We start from the raw sequence: 14,695 nt of genomic DNA on the forward strand, positions 1-14,695 counted from the left end.
GAGAACTGCTTCAGCCCAGAGGTTCAAGATTAGCCTGGGCAATAGCAAGACCCCGTCTCTACAAAAAAACTAGAAAAATTAGCTGGGCATGGTGGTGCACACCTGTAGTCCCAGCTACTTGGGAGGCTGAGGCAGGAGGATCACTTTAGCCCAGAAGTTCGAGGCTGCAGTGAGCTATGATTGTGCCACTGCACTCTACCCCAAGCAAGAGAGCAAGATCCTGTCTCAAAAAAAAAAGAAGAAATTTGTTGCACAACAATGTGCATATAGTTAACTACTCTAAAATGGTAAATTTTTATTTTTTTTAGATATAATAAGTTTTATTCATCTGGTGGTACTTGATGCTCACAGGGTATCGTACAACAAATTTAAAAATACAACATGAAAAAATCAAAAAATTTTTTTATGTCGGATGGGTAATATGCCAACATTGTAACAAGGTTTGAGGGAGGCACATCTCACACAGGCACAAGAAAAACCAACCATCACACTTAAGAACTACAAGAGGAGTTATGGTGTTTTTTTATGATAACAATAATAACGTGGCTGTGTGCAAAGGTGTGAGCAGGGTGCAGCAAAACACAAGGGACAGTGTAGTACCTCTAGGGCTCAGTAGGGGGTGCTGTTATCACACCTGAGTCTGAGAGGGCAGCTAGGTTACCCAACAGGAGCTAGGACCTTTGGTCTAGGGACACAATCCATGGTGACCCGAGAGGCAGGGTGCCAGAGGAATAAATACCTCCACCTCACTCTGTTCCCTCCCTCTGATCTGCTGATGCCTCACTGGCTGAACCCAACCAAACCCAGATGACAAGGGGTTCATTGCTATGGCCCACACTATGCACATGTAGTCCACACAGGTGGGCCTCCCAGAGCAAAAAGCAAGTGGGAACAGGTGGAGAGTGGATTTAGAAAGGAAAATAGAAATCATCCTGCATATCCAACACCCTCGTTTCCCCTCCACAAGCTTGTTTTTGTCCCCTGCTCATTCACTGCTGCAGACAGACCCTTCGATCACTGCCCCAGGGGGTGATGGGGGTGTCTGAGCACCCTTGATCATGCTCTTCAAAATTATCTGATGCTTTTCAAAATGATCGACTCAAGGACCACTAAGACAAGAAGCGTCACATTCTACTCACCAAACTGCCTACAAAGCAGCACACATTATCCTGCAATATATGGCTTAAGATAAATAACTGTCCCTGTGGCTATATTCTTAAAGCATAAATAATGTGGCTCTATTTCTGAATGGAGGTTTCAATCTGCAGCAAGAATGAACTTTTAAAAGGACAAATGGCAAAGCGAACACTCTTAAAGCCCCCAAAGCCCATTCTTTCCCCAAGCCTCTAAGCTCCTCTTTTTAAAATCGGACTTAACGAACTGGAAAGGAGCTCATCACATTCAAGGGATGGTGACAAAATTTTGGAAGACGGAAAGGGAACGGAGGAGCAATAACTGATGGAAAAGGGAAGAAAGAGAATCTAGGTATTTGCAAAAGGGATGTGGCCACAGGTGGACTCAGAGTGCCTCCCAGGCCTGTGGAGGCTGCAGAGGGGGAGGTGGCAGGGTGCAAGGAAGCCAGGAGCGAGGAAGGGAGGCACTGGTGCAAAGTCTGCATTCAGAACGGTTACACCCACCCCAAGGAGGGCCCCTTCCCCACTCCTAGCAGCTTGGCAACTATAATTTCAAGCTTTATGGAATTATCTAATCAGTTTTTAAAACTCTGTGCATATGTATTACTTTTTAAAATTACTTTTTAAAATTTTTGCCAAAACTGACATATGCTAATACTACTTGTAGCTGAGATTATTCTTATCTCAGATCCCAAGACAAGGGAAAAATGGCCATCACAGAAGGGACAGAAAATTGGCCTTCAGTTCTGTTAGCAGAACTGTAGCCCAGATCAGCTACGAGAGGAAAAGTTAACATGCTCTAGATGCCAGTTTTAGATTCAGTTTAGACAATTAAAAACTGAAGACATTACCTCTTTTTCTTTTGAGACAGAGTCTCACTCTGTCACCCTGGCTACAGTGCAGTGGCATCATCATAGCTCACTGCAACCTTGATCTCCTGGGCTCAATTGATCCTCCTGCCTCAGCCTCCTGAGTAGCTGGGACTACAGGCTGCATACCACCATGCCTGGCTAATTTTTTAAAAATTTTTTGTAGAGATGAGGTCTCAAACTCCTGGCCTCAAGTGATCCTCCTGCCTTGGCCTCCCAAAGTGCTAAGATTACAGACATGAGCCACCGCACCTGGCCAAAACATCACTTTTGAACATTAAAAAGACTGCCATATTTCAAGAACAGGAAGGTGGCAAGGCAATGAAGAACAAGCCCACTGCGTATGGGAACCACATTTTGGGTGCCTCAAAGTTGGTCCTCACTTGAGACGGCTGACTCACATGGGACCTGCTAGATGCGAGGACCATGGTCTTACCATAGCCCTTGGCAACTGGGACTGAAACTCACCTCCTCACTGCCACCTAGCTCCCAGATGATCCAGCTGAGCCCTGCCCTGTCCCTGGCTGAGTTTCACCACTAAGAATGGACCCAACTGTAGACACAAAAGAAGGAAGCAAGGTCTGACTTTTCTGCCTCCCACCTCTCTCTCCACACCATACACCCCTCAAAGGTAACTGTGGGCTTCCCAGACCCTTTTCCCAAGAATGCTTCCCTCATACAACCACCTCTGCCAGTAGCTAGTGTGACGTGGCAGGGGGGAAAGGCAAGCAGTTCATGAGCTGGCAAACTACCTGTCTGCCAGCGAGCCGGGAAAGTGAGAGAACACTGCAGTGAAGGAGGGGAGAGATGGTGAGGGAGGAGGGTGCAAGCAGGAGCCAAGAGGAGGAAGCAGAGGGAGCACATCCACTGATGAGCACATCCCTGGAGGCTCAGACCTGAAATGTGAGCAGTTGGCTTGGATGGGCCTTGGCCCATCATTACAAGAAAACCTTTGCAAAGCAAAGTAAAATCATTACATTGTAATTATGGATTTTTGTTTTTAAGCAACTGCACAAGGCCGGGCACGGTGGCTCACGCCTGTAATCCTAGCACTCTGGGAGGCCGAGGCGGGTGGATCGCTGGAGGTCAGGAGTTCGAGACCAGCCTGAGCAAGAGCGAGATCCCGTCTCTACTAAAAATAGAAAGAAATTATATGGACAACTAAAATATATATATACAAAAAATTAGCCGGGCATGGTGGCGCATGCCTGTAGTCCCAGCTACTCGGGAGGCTGAGGCAGTAGGATCGTTTAAGCCCAGGAGTTTGAGGTTGCTGTGAGCTAGACTGACGCCACGGCACTCACTCTAGCCCGGGCAACAAAGCGAGACTCTGTCTCAAAAAAAAAAAAAAAATAAGCAACTGCACAAATTAAAATGTCCGATCCCTATAGATAATTCTTATTTTTCACAAGTGCTTAGCCCAGTAAAATACTGTATAGCCAAATCAAATCATTAATGTGAATGTGTAGTTGCTCAAAATAACCCAACAAACGAAAATTAAAAGCCCTGCTGGTAAGTTTCACAGGAGGCGCTGGCCAGTCTGCCAATGGCCTCAGGAGAGCCCAGCGAGAAGACATGGCCTGGAGGCTGGGTGGGCTCTCTTCCCAAAGTCAGCAGAAACGCAGGGCTAACACGTAGCCAGCAGTTCTCTCTCAGCACTCCTCTTTTCCACAGAAAGAGCCGCCATGCAGATGCATGCTCTAAACGCCTCCTGCCTAAGTGAGCATGTCCTGACCTGACCGACCACTCTGTCACCGTTACCCCTTCAGGCCACCCTGACTCCATCCCGGGTGCTGCCCAGCCCACTGGCTCTTCTGAGGACAAGTCCTGCTGAAGGGGACTTAGACCCACATGACTTAACCCAACTTAGACCCACATGACTTAACACCCATCAGGATAAGCATGTGACCCAAACAGGACCAATCAGATTCTCTCCTGGGAACCTGGAATGGAGACAGAGTCCAGTTAGTCAGCATTGGTGCTGGATCCAAGAGGTCATGTGTGCAGCACGGAAAGCTTGCTGGAGCTCTCCCTCCCCTTTTGGAAGGGGAAGAAAGAAGCCCCCTCTGCAACCCCTTGGGGAGATGCAGAAAGTCACTCCAGTTCATGATTCTGGACTCTCATGAGGAATCATAAATCCTTGCAATAATTCCCTCTCCTTTCTGTGTAGGCCAGCTGGAATGGGTTTGTGCCCTGCCTCAACCCCAATTGGGGACACAGATTTATTCAATTTTATTTATGTCAGTTTTATTCTCTGCCATATCTCAGCACCTAGAACATTAGAAGCTGAAGGAGTAGGTAAAATGAAGCCCCAGTGAAACTGATCTTCAGGGTTTCTACTCACACTATCAGTCAAGCTACTGAGTACCTCCTGGATCAATCCACTTACTACTCTGCACAAATCCATCAAAAGATACTGCACAAAGTCCAAAATGCCCAGCCCAGTCTGCCATGGATTGGTTCTCCCACGCTCTTCCAGTGCTGGGTCCCCTGCCTCCCCGGCCGGTCCCCGGCCGAAATAGCAAGGCCTCTTGCTGTTCCTTGAGCATGTACTGCCAGGCCTGGGCACACTCCCACTTCAAGGACTGAAATTCCCACCCATGCTCAAGGCCCAACTCGAGCATCAGCTTCTTCCCAAAACCTTCCCTACAGCTTCAGCAGGAAGAAATCCCTTTCTGCTTGGAACTGGTAGAGGTATCTACATCTACTACTCACGAGGCACTCTCCACATGCTGGCTGAGTTGTGTGAGGCATAAGAGAGTGCTCGGTCCAGAGTCAGAGGTAAGTTATTAGTTGGGTGACCACTGTCACCTCACCTCTCTGGGCCTATTGCCTCTTCCTCCCACCTCCACCCCCCGCTGCTTTATTTTTCTCCATAACTCTCAATAACTTCTTCTTTACCGTATAACTGACAGTGTGTCTGTCCTCCCATTAGAATGTAAGCTCCATTAGGGCAGGGATTTCTGTTGTATTCACTGCTGCTGCCTCAGCGCCTGGAAGAGTAGGTACTCAATAAATATTTGTTGAATGAATAAATGAACAAATGAATATGTAAAACGAAGCTGATCTCTGTTAATGAGTCTATGATTCTTTCAGAGCAATGGTTCTCAAAGTATGGTCCTTAGACCAACCAACAACATCAGCTATGCGATTGTCAGAAATGCAAATTCTTAGGCCTTATCCCAGAGCTACTGATCAGAAACTGTAAAACAAATTCTCTAGGTGATTCTGGTGCAAGTACAGTTTGAACACCACTGGGCTACAGCATCTACAACTCTATATACCCAAAACACATATGGTGGACATATGATAACATTTATTGAAAGACTGGACCTTAAGGGTCTGCAGACAGACCCCTGAGCTCCTCTCTGGTATATTTTAGTCATCCTCCGGTCTCATCCCTGGAATCCCAAGATTCCATCCTTACCACCCCCCACCCCGCCGCCACACACAACATAAAGTTAAACTTTTGTGTGTTTTCATAGCTTATTGCCTTTCTTCTGTCATTTATACAGGTAGACTATAGACCAAAGATTATGGCCATAAACTGCCTGTGTTCAAATTTCCACTTGACCAACTAATAGTTAGGTAATTGGAGCAAGTCATTTTAACTTTCTGAGCCTCAGCTTCTTCATTTGTAATAAGGTATCTGCCCCACTGTCTTGTAAAATGAATTCTTTTGAGACTCAATGAATTACCATGAATGCACATGGTAAGAACCATGTGTGAACTCTATGTGAGAGACAGAGTGTGTGCTACTACTACCTTACTGTACTTCTCACACTACATTGTAATTGCCTAGGCTACCAGTGGCAGGGACAGGGAGGGGACATACTGGACTAGGACTAGTCTCTGTCTTAGGGCAGACACTGCATAAATGTTCCATGACTGGCTCCTCCATGCTCCTTCCACTACCCTCCACTGCTCATGGTGGCTGCCATCCCTAGAGAAAACAACTTGTTCTAGTGGGAATTATAAATTACCATCAACTCAAGCAAGAAATTCTTCTCTATTTTCTAACAAAAGAAACAAATGAAAGAAGATATACGAATGGCCAAAAAACATATGAAAAGATGCTCAACATCATTAGCCACTAAGGAAATGTACATTAAACCCACAATGAGATACCATTTCATACCCACTAGATGGCGATAATGAAAAAGACAGACAATGACAAGTGTTGGTGACAACATGGAGAACTAAGAACCCATATACACTGCTGCTGGTAGGAATGTAAAAAGGTGCAGCCCTTGTGGAAAATACTTTGGCCATTCCTCAAAAAGTTTAGCATATTTACCATATGACCCAGCAATTCCACTCCTAAGTATACATCCAAAAGGAATGAAAACATGTCCATACAAAACCTTATACATGACTGTTCATAACATTATTCATAACAGCCAAAAAATGTAAAACAACCCAAATGTCCATCAACTGATGAATGGATACAATGGAATATTATATATACAGCCATAGAAAGCAATGAAGAGAAAATGTAGGTGGTACTCTAAAAAGAAAAAAACAAAATTTTTTTTAAAAAGGAATGAAATACAGATATATGCTACAACATGAATGAACCGTGAAAGAAGCCAGACATGAAGCACTTCAAATTATATGATCCCATTTATAGGAAATGCCCAGACTAGCCAAATCCATAGAGACATAAAGTAGATTAGTGGTTGCCAGGGACTGGAGGGAAGGTCCGTGGGGTGGGAGGAGTGACTGCTAATGGCTCCAGCATTTCTTTTTTGGAGTGATGAAAATGTTCTGGAATTAGATCATTGTGATGTTTGCACAACTCTGTGAATACACTCAAAACCACTGAATTGTACACTCTAAATGGGCAAACGGACGGCATGTGAATTGTATCTCAGTAAAGCTGTTTTTTTAAAAAGCAGCGACAGTAGTAAAAATGACCATTTCTAAGCACTCCCTGGTGCCACATAGTATGCTAAATAGCTTTTGTACATTACTCATCGTACATTTTTTGGAATTTCAAAAAAAGATCAGGAAGGCTACAAAGCCAACGTCAGTGAGCCTAGCACAGCCTCGGGCGCATAGCAGAGGCTCAACAAATATTATAGCTCTCTCCGCCTAAGCCAGTGATTCACTAGAAGTTCTGGCACAGGCCAGGGTTTGTAACAAAAGCCTTGGGGAGGAGAGTAGCCTGGAACCGGAAGGAAAGAGGCCTGTTAACCCCCAAGCTAAACTGGGGAGAAACCGGGGAGAGATGTTGTGATCCTGGGCATGGTACAGGACCCCCCAGCAAAGCTGAGCAACTCCCCCCGCCCCCATTCCCGCACAAAAGAGGTTTCTGTGAAGCTGGAAAGCAAGGGCAGTGGTAGTTGCACGCAAGCTGGGATGGCTGGGTTTCGATCTGACTCCATACTGTAAAAAAGTTTCTTGGCCTCAGTTGCCTCACTGAGAAAATGAGGGTAGAACCTACCCCACAGGATTGCTGTAAGAATTAAATGAGTTCATTACTGTATGGAAAGTACTCAGAGCTACTCCCAGCACACTGTAACCGCTCAAAAACTGCTAGCGCCTGCTACTGTCAGCTTCAACATCATCATCGTCTTCACATGTGGGAAGCATCAGCTGACCAGGTACCCAGGGGACCCGCCAGAAGGAACAGTAAGGGAGGCGGCAGGCGGACATCAACATCCACTCTTGGGGGTGTCGTCGTAAAAAGTGGCCATTTTACACTGACTGTGCGTGTGTCAATGCGCTGGGAGGAGAGGAAGGGCGTGATGTGTCCCAACCCCGCTGCGCAAGGTCCTATCGGAGACTCCAGTCCCGGGGCGGGCGGACTAGGGTGCGAGGCCGGGGGCTTCCGCCACCGCGAAGGGATTAGGGTCCGCGAGCATCTGGGCCGCAGGACGGAGGGCGGAAGGGAGGAGCGCGGGAGGGGCGGGGCCGGGGGAGGTCTGGCCGGAGAGAAAGGCCTGTCCGGAGAGCAGGCGCTGCCCCCGCGGAGGGGCGCGGTACCTGGAGTCGAACTTCTGGCCGTCGGGGAATGTCCCCACGTAGTGGTAGCGCACGAAGTCGCCGCTGCGCACGGTGCGCGGGCACTCGTCTGGCACGAAGCGCCGCTCAATTTGCAGCTCCTCGTCGGAGCCCAGGCCCAGGCCCGCCACGGGCGCCGCCTGCCCGGTCACCCAGAGCAGCAGCAGGAGCAGCGGCGGCGGCAGGGGCCGCCAGCCCCGGGCCCCGAGCGCCATCGGGGCGGCGAGGAGAGGAGCGGGGGGCGCGGCGCGGTGCTCCTGGGGCGCGGGTCGGCTTGGGCGCGCGGCGGCGTTTGCAACGTGGAAAAGTCTCCTGGCCCTCCCCGGGCGGCAGCCACCACCCCCTCCCCGCTGCCCGCCCCCCGGCCCCTGCCGCGAGGGGAGGAGCCCGGCCGCGCGCCAGGGGCGGGTCTGCTGCGCCCCCAGCCGCCCGGCCGGCCGGGCCCTCCGCCTTTGCCCGCCGCGGGGGATGGGGGGCCGTCAACTTGAGCGGGGACCCTAGGTGGGCCTGGGAGGACGCGTCCCCGAGCGAGACGTCGCAAATTTCTCCGAACCAGGCGTTGGCCCGAAGTCGGAAGAGAAAAGCGTTTATCGCCCAGCCCCGCCCGCTGGTCTCCACCAAGTCCCTGGAGATTCCGGATTTGGGGCCATGAGAGGTTCCTACGTGGCCGCGGATCCAGTTTCCCTTTGCTTCTTTGGAGAAGGAAGAACACTTAGGATTTTTAAAACTTAGCTGCAAGGGTGGAGTCTACGTTGAAAGAGACTGAAACCATTTAGGATTTTTTTTAATACTTAGAGAAAAGGGGAGACGTTTATTGAGAGAAACTCCCCTGACAGTTGTGGAAAGTTTTAAGTTGCTAACTGTGAGCGTATTCCAAGCCATCAATGGATGCAGTGTGAGCTGATATTTACTAGCAAGCGTCCCACATACGGGACTATGCCAGGGAGGACTTTATACAGACCCAGGTGCCACAAGGAACTCAGTTAAATGCATCCTTAGCTTAGAATTGACTGTTATAATTTATTGAAATTTTGGAATAGTAAAAGCAAATCACCAAAGATTTCTCAACTCGTTTTTGTTTTTGTGTTTTTTTAAAACAGAGTCTTGCTCCTCTGCCGGCCTAGAGTGCAGTGGCATCATCATAGTTCACTGCAACTTCAAACTCCTGGGCTCAAGTGATCCTCCTGCCTCAGCCTCCCAAGTAGCTGGGACTGCAGACCCATCACCACGCCTGGCTAATTTTTCGTAGCGTCGGGATCTTGCTGTTGCTCAGACTGGTCTTGAATCCTGACCTCAAGAGATCCTCCCCCCTTGGCCTTCCAGAGTGCTAGGATTACAGGCGTCAGCCACAAATTTTTAAAAGGGAAATGATAAACTTCAAAAAGTATTTATAAATATATATGACAAAGGCATAAGCATAAGATGAACACCCCATCTGTGTCAGTTTTAAAACATGGCCTGAAATTCTTTGATGTTCCTCCCATTGAGAGGTGGTGTTATGATCATCCCATTGAATCTGCATAGGCTTGCAGCTTTGTTGACCAATAGAGTACAGCGTAAATGATGGTACATGACTTCTGGGGCTAGGTCGTAAGAGGCCATCTTGTTTGCACCTTGTTCACTGGAACAGTGCTCCTGAAGTCCCGAACCGAGTTAAGAAGTCCCACTACCCAGAGGCTTCCATGCTGGAAAGGACACGTGCACACTCTGTGGTTAACAGTCACGGCTGAGCCCATCCCAACACAGGCAGCAAAAATGTGAGTAAAGAAGCCTCTGGAATACTCAGCCCGCATATGTTCAAGTCATCCCAGCCATTTGCATAGTAAAAATCATGAAGCAGAGACAAACCACGCCTGTTATACCCTGTCCGAATTCCTCACCCACACAATTCACGAGCATAATAACGTTGTTTTACCTCACTAAACTCTGGGGTACTATAATATCCAGCATAGACAGCCAGAACCCAATTTCTAATAATAACAACAAAACCAAAGTCAGGGTACACAAAGAATTCAGAAAAGAAGAAACAGAAATAAATACATTCACCCTCACTGGTAATCAAGAAAATAGGGAGTGCACTTTCCCTTATACTGAAGGCTGCAGCTCCCCAGTCTATAGATTGTTTCTCAGAAAATAAAAGCTCTATTTTTTCCTCAAAAAAAAATCAAAGAAAAATAATGGAATACCTTTTTCACATCTCAAATTTGTAAGATAAAAACATCAGTACAATACACATTGTTGGTGAAAAGACATGGAAAATGGATACTCTCACACACTGACAGTGGGTATATAAATTGGTACAGAATTTGGAAAGATGCATTAGTTTTTTGGTTCCAAGTGACAGAACTCCAAATTCACTTAGGGAATAAAGAAAATTTATTTGAGATATATTAGGGGCTCTCACTCAATTGAAGGGTTCAGTATCCAACTCAAAGAAATGGCAGGGTTTCAGCTGCTAGAAGGAGCTTAGCAAGCTCTAGAACCAAGGATGCAGATGCTTGCTGACATTTTCTGTCTCCATTGCTTGTTTCTGCATCTCTCTGTATATGGGCTTTGTTCTCTTTAAAATGCAGGCTGCGGCCAGGCGCGGTGGCTCATGCCTGTAATCCTAGCACTCTGGGAGGCCCAGGCGGGTGGATCACTCGAGGTCAGGAGTTCGAGACCAGCCTGAGCAAGAGTGAGACCCCCCGTCTCTACTAAAAATAGAAAGAAATTATATGGACAACTAAAAAAAAATCTATATAGAAAAAATTAGCCGGGCATAGTGGCGCATGCCTGTAGTCCCAGCTACTCGGGAGGCTGAGGCAGTAGGATTGCTTAAGCCAAGGAGTCTGAGGTTGATGTGAGTTAAGCTGACGCCATGGCACTCACTCTAGCCTGGGCAACAAAGTGAGACTCTGTCTCAACAAAAAAAAAAAAAAAAAAGTAAAATGCAGGCTACCTTCTGCCACATATCGAAAAACAACACCCCTGACATCCCCCCCCCCCCATTTAGCATCTTGCAGCTCCATTACCAGAAAGAAATTAGGACTTTCCCAGGGTCAACTTTTTAAAACACTGCCTTGGGACTGGAACCCTGTGAGCTAAACAGCAATGACCAGGAGATCGATGCTTTCTTTGTAGGGTAGACACAACTACCAGAGCCCACCCCTATAGTTTGGAAATCATTCCCCAGAAGGGGAAACCACAGGGAGTTAACTGTAACTTGTAGGAGAATTTGGCAATATATATCAAAAGCCCTAAAAATGCATATACCTTTAGTGTTACAGCTCTTTTAGAATTTGTCTAGCAGGTTTTCCAGTCCTCACCAGAAGACCCCCCAAAGAAGAAAATTTTAAAAAAAGAAAAAACAGTGGGTATACTCTTGGCCTAGCAATAGCCTTTCTACCAATTTATCCCAAGGAAATAATTAAGAATGCAAGCAAATATTCTACTACAAGAATACTTTTTACAGTATCATTAGTAATAGAGGAAAATAATCCAATATGGGACTGTTTAAATTAATTATTACATATCCACACAGCTATTAAAAGTAGTATTATAAAGTTTTATTGATAAGGGAAAGTTTTCGTTTTTAAAAGCATATTAGAAAACAGTATGATGAGTATAATTCTGTTTATATAAACACTAAATATGAAAGCACAGAAAATTTCTTTTTTTTTTTTCCTCTTTGACAAACTTTATTAAATCTTGTGTTGGTATGGAATATCTCTTACTGCATTCTAGAATCCCAGGATTCAAGGGAGTGGTAAAGTGGCAATGGTGAATTTGGGCATCTGGTCTCCCAAAAGTACTTGCTCCTCTACCCCTGACTCTGCAGTGGCTACCAGACAGATCACCCCTCCACTGGAGCTATCCGGCTCCATGGCCAAAGCCAGAGCCTTGGCAGTGAATTGCAGCCACTCTTCCTTAGTCATGCCTTCCCGGTAGGTGGCATCAACATAGCCATAGGTATTGGAGCTCCTGGAGCCTCCAATGGCAAAGGACTACCTTACTATCATACCCCCCATGGGCACTGAATACACCTGCCCTTGTTCTTGAGGGTTCCAGGCAGCGACGATAATTCCCGCCATCAAGTCTTCCCGGTAACGGTAACACATCTCTTTAAAGAGGCTGGCTGCCATGTGCACCAGTGGAGGCTCGTTCAGTTCAATGCTATGGAAACCAAGCTGATAAGTGACAGCATCAGCTACTGCTCGAGTATCAGCAGCTGAGCCTAAAGGGCAGCGGAAAATGTGGTGGTGAATGAGTCAGCTTGTCAGTCACTTGATTGGCAATGTAAGACCCAGTGGTTGTTCTGCAGTCCGCCCCGAATACCACGCCCCCATCAAATTGGATGGCCAGGGCAGTGCTCCCTGTGGAGACTCACGGTTTTCCCAGCCTGGAGCGATGGGCTCCGGCCCCCAGGCTGCTGCGGGCCACACTCCCCGAGCAGCTACCAAGGTGGCCGCCATCTTCCTCCCCCAGTGCTGCATCAAAGCAACTCCACAGAAAATTTCTGTAAGGATATATATATAAACATAAGAGTGGTTAAAATACAATAGTGGTGGGATTACAAATATCACTTTTATAAATTTTCTTATACATACCAATTATTCTAAGCTTTTATTTTTTATTTTTTGATTTTTCGGTTTTTTTTGAGACACGGTCTTGCTCTGGTGCCCATACTAGTGTACAGTGGCATCATCATAGCTTACTGCAACCTCAAACTTCTTTTTTTATTTTCCAGACATCCCCAGACATTGCCAGCAACCTCAAACTTCTGGGCTCAAGCTGTCTTCCCACCTCAGCCTCCCAAGTAGCTGGGACTACAGGAATGTGTCACCATACCCGGCTAATTAAAAAAAAAATTTTTTTTTGTAGAGACAGGATCTGGCTGTGTTGCTCAGGCTGGTCTTGAACTCCTGGCCTCAAATGATCCTCCTGCCTCAGCCTTCCAAAGTTCTGGGATTATAGGCATGAGCCACTGCACCTGGCCTAAAACAGGTTATATAGTGATCAGTTAAGGAAAATGCGACCAAAGCCTTGCAGAAACCTAACAGCATTTCCCCTAGAAGCAATGGTTCAGTGTTTGCTAATTCAGCATTCGCTGGAACTTAATAACATAATTACTGTGAATAATGAGAACTCACTGTACCTAAAAGTGGAATTGCTGGGCCATATGAAGTGCTATTGGTAATTTTCTGAGGAACTGCCAAAACTCCACTTTATGGTTTTGCAGGTCGCAAAGAATAATCTGATGCCAAGGAGAGCCAGGAGAATACTCGTTCCCCCACTCCTGCCCAATAGTCTTTCTCCTGGGCTGCAGTGACTTTCTTGGAGAGAGGAGTAAATGCAGCAGAAGTAACAACAACAACAAAAAAAGTCAAAGGACATAAATAAAGGTGAGGAGATGTGGGTCCCCATGACCTCCCCTGAGTGTATGGAGGTGTACTTACATTCCATAGTCTTGGGTACCCACACAGAGTAAGATAGTCACCTTTTTTGGACTATTTGTCCTGCTTTTTCAGTTTTGTTTTTGACTTTGTCCTATTTTCTTACCTCTTTGGATTGATTCACATTTCTTCACATTACAAATCTAATAAATCAATTAGATGCAACAAGAAATAGACTAGACATGGCTGAAAAGCAAATTAATGGCATGGAAGAAAGGCTTGAAATAATCATATGAAGGCAAATAAAAAAAGATAAAGAAATCAAAACAATTAGAGCTGGACATTGTGGCCAGCAGCAGAAATCCCAGCTACTAGGGAATCCGAGGCAGGAGGATCACTTGAGGCTAGGAGTTCAAGACCAGCCTGAGCAACATAGCAAGACCCTATCTCTACAAAAATAGAAAAATTAGCTGGGCGTGGTGGTGCGGGCCTGTAGTCCCAGCTACCCAGGAGGCTGAGGCTGTAGGATTGCTTAAGCCCAGGAGTTTGAGGTTGCAGTGAGCTCTGATGATGTCATCACACTCTATCCTGGGGGACAGAGCAAGACCTTGCCCCCCCCCAAAAAAGATTTCCATTAAGTCTCTGGGGGTGACTTCGTACAGACTCACCAAGTCTAAAAACTGAATTCTGTCAAGGAAAGTCAACAGTATACTCTAAAATCTAGAACGGTAAGGAGTTGAGCAGGTGTTGAAGTTAAATAAAATATACAGATGAATCTCGAAATTAAAAACATCTTTGCGGGGAAGCAAGAATTGCAATTCTGGGCAGACACACAGTAGACTTTGGTATGTCCAAAGAACAAAGAGAAGGTTGGGGGTTTTACTAGAAAGCAAAATGTTATGTATTGTTCTGAAAAAAGCTCACTGGCAGTAGAGAACCGGTAGGGAGGTGACAAGCTCTGATTGGTGAGTACCGGCAGTAGGTAAAACCAGTCTTAGAGTCAGGGCAGGTCATTTCAACAGGTATTAGGTGAAACCTTGGGGTTACAGGAGGCTGATTCAGCAGCTGGGTTGTGGCAAATTTAATTCTTGGAGCAGGTTCTATGTGCACCAAGCGCTTTTATCCCCTGGCCCCACAATTTAGTTAAGTATGACAAGAATTTATACAATTAACTTTGGGGCAAACATGAGACAGGGAACAGAAGGAAGGGAAGGGTATTGGAATAATGAAAAGAGGGAAAAATGAGAGAGAAAGACGGTAAGTAGAGAAAAATAGAAGTTGAGGACTGGTGAGAGAATAGAGAGCTGGGGAC

The 14,695-nt window shown here is 46.4% G+C and overlaps 1 protein-coding gene, 2 non-coding genes and 1 pseudogene across 4 annotated transcripts in view; 1 reads left to right on the forward strand and 3 right to left on the reverse strand.

Annotated features, from left to right (window-relative positions):
- FKBP9 (FKBP prolyl isomerase 9) overlaps positions 1 to 8,326 on the reverse strand; it is a 41,293-nt gene extending 32,967 nt beyond the window's left edge. The window contains exon 1 of one of the 2 annotated variants that reach the window (XM_069462608.1): positions 7,991 to 8,326. In XM_069462608.1, the coding sequence (XP_069318709.1) occupies positions 7,991 to 8,223 (233 nt within the window). In that variant the 5' untranslated portion in view covers positions 8,224 to 8,326. Of the gene's footprint in view, positions 1 to 4,100; positions 4,139 to 7,990 lie in introns of those variants that run through there. The other variant, XM_069462609.1, reaches the window with a different exon arrangement.
- Positions 407 to 510, reverse strand: LOC138377748 (small nucleolar RNA U13). The gene has a single exon (XR_011231898.1). It is a non-coding gene; the product is annotated as a small nucleolar RNA U13 (small nucleolar RNA).
- Positions 8,327 to 11,266: 2,940 nt separating the features above from the next.
- LOC138377705 (U7 small nuclear RNA) lies at positions 11,267 to 11,328 on the forward strand. The gene has a single exon (XR_011231861.1). It is a non-coding gene; the product is annotated as a U7 small nuclear RNA (small nuclear RNA).
- Positions 11,329 to 11,745: 417 nt separating this feature from the next.
- LOC138377428 (proteasome subunit beta type-6 pseudogene) lies at positions 11,746 to 12,462 on the reverse strand (annotated as a pseudogene).
- Positions 12,463 to 14,695: the final 2,233 nt, after the last annotated feature.

This window comes from Eulemur rufifrons, chromosome 29 (assembly GCF_041146395.1).
Source record: "Eulemur rufifrons isolate Redbay chromosome 29, OSU_ERuf_1, whole genome shotgun sequence".
In the NCBI taxonomy this organism is placed as follows: domain Eukaryota; kingdom Metazoa; phylum Chordata; class Mammalia; order Primates; family Lemuridae; genus Eulemur; species Eulemur rufifrons.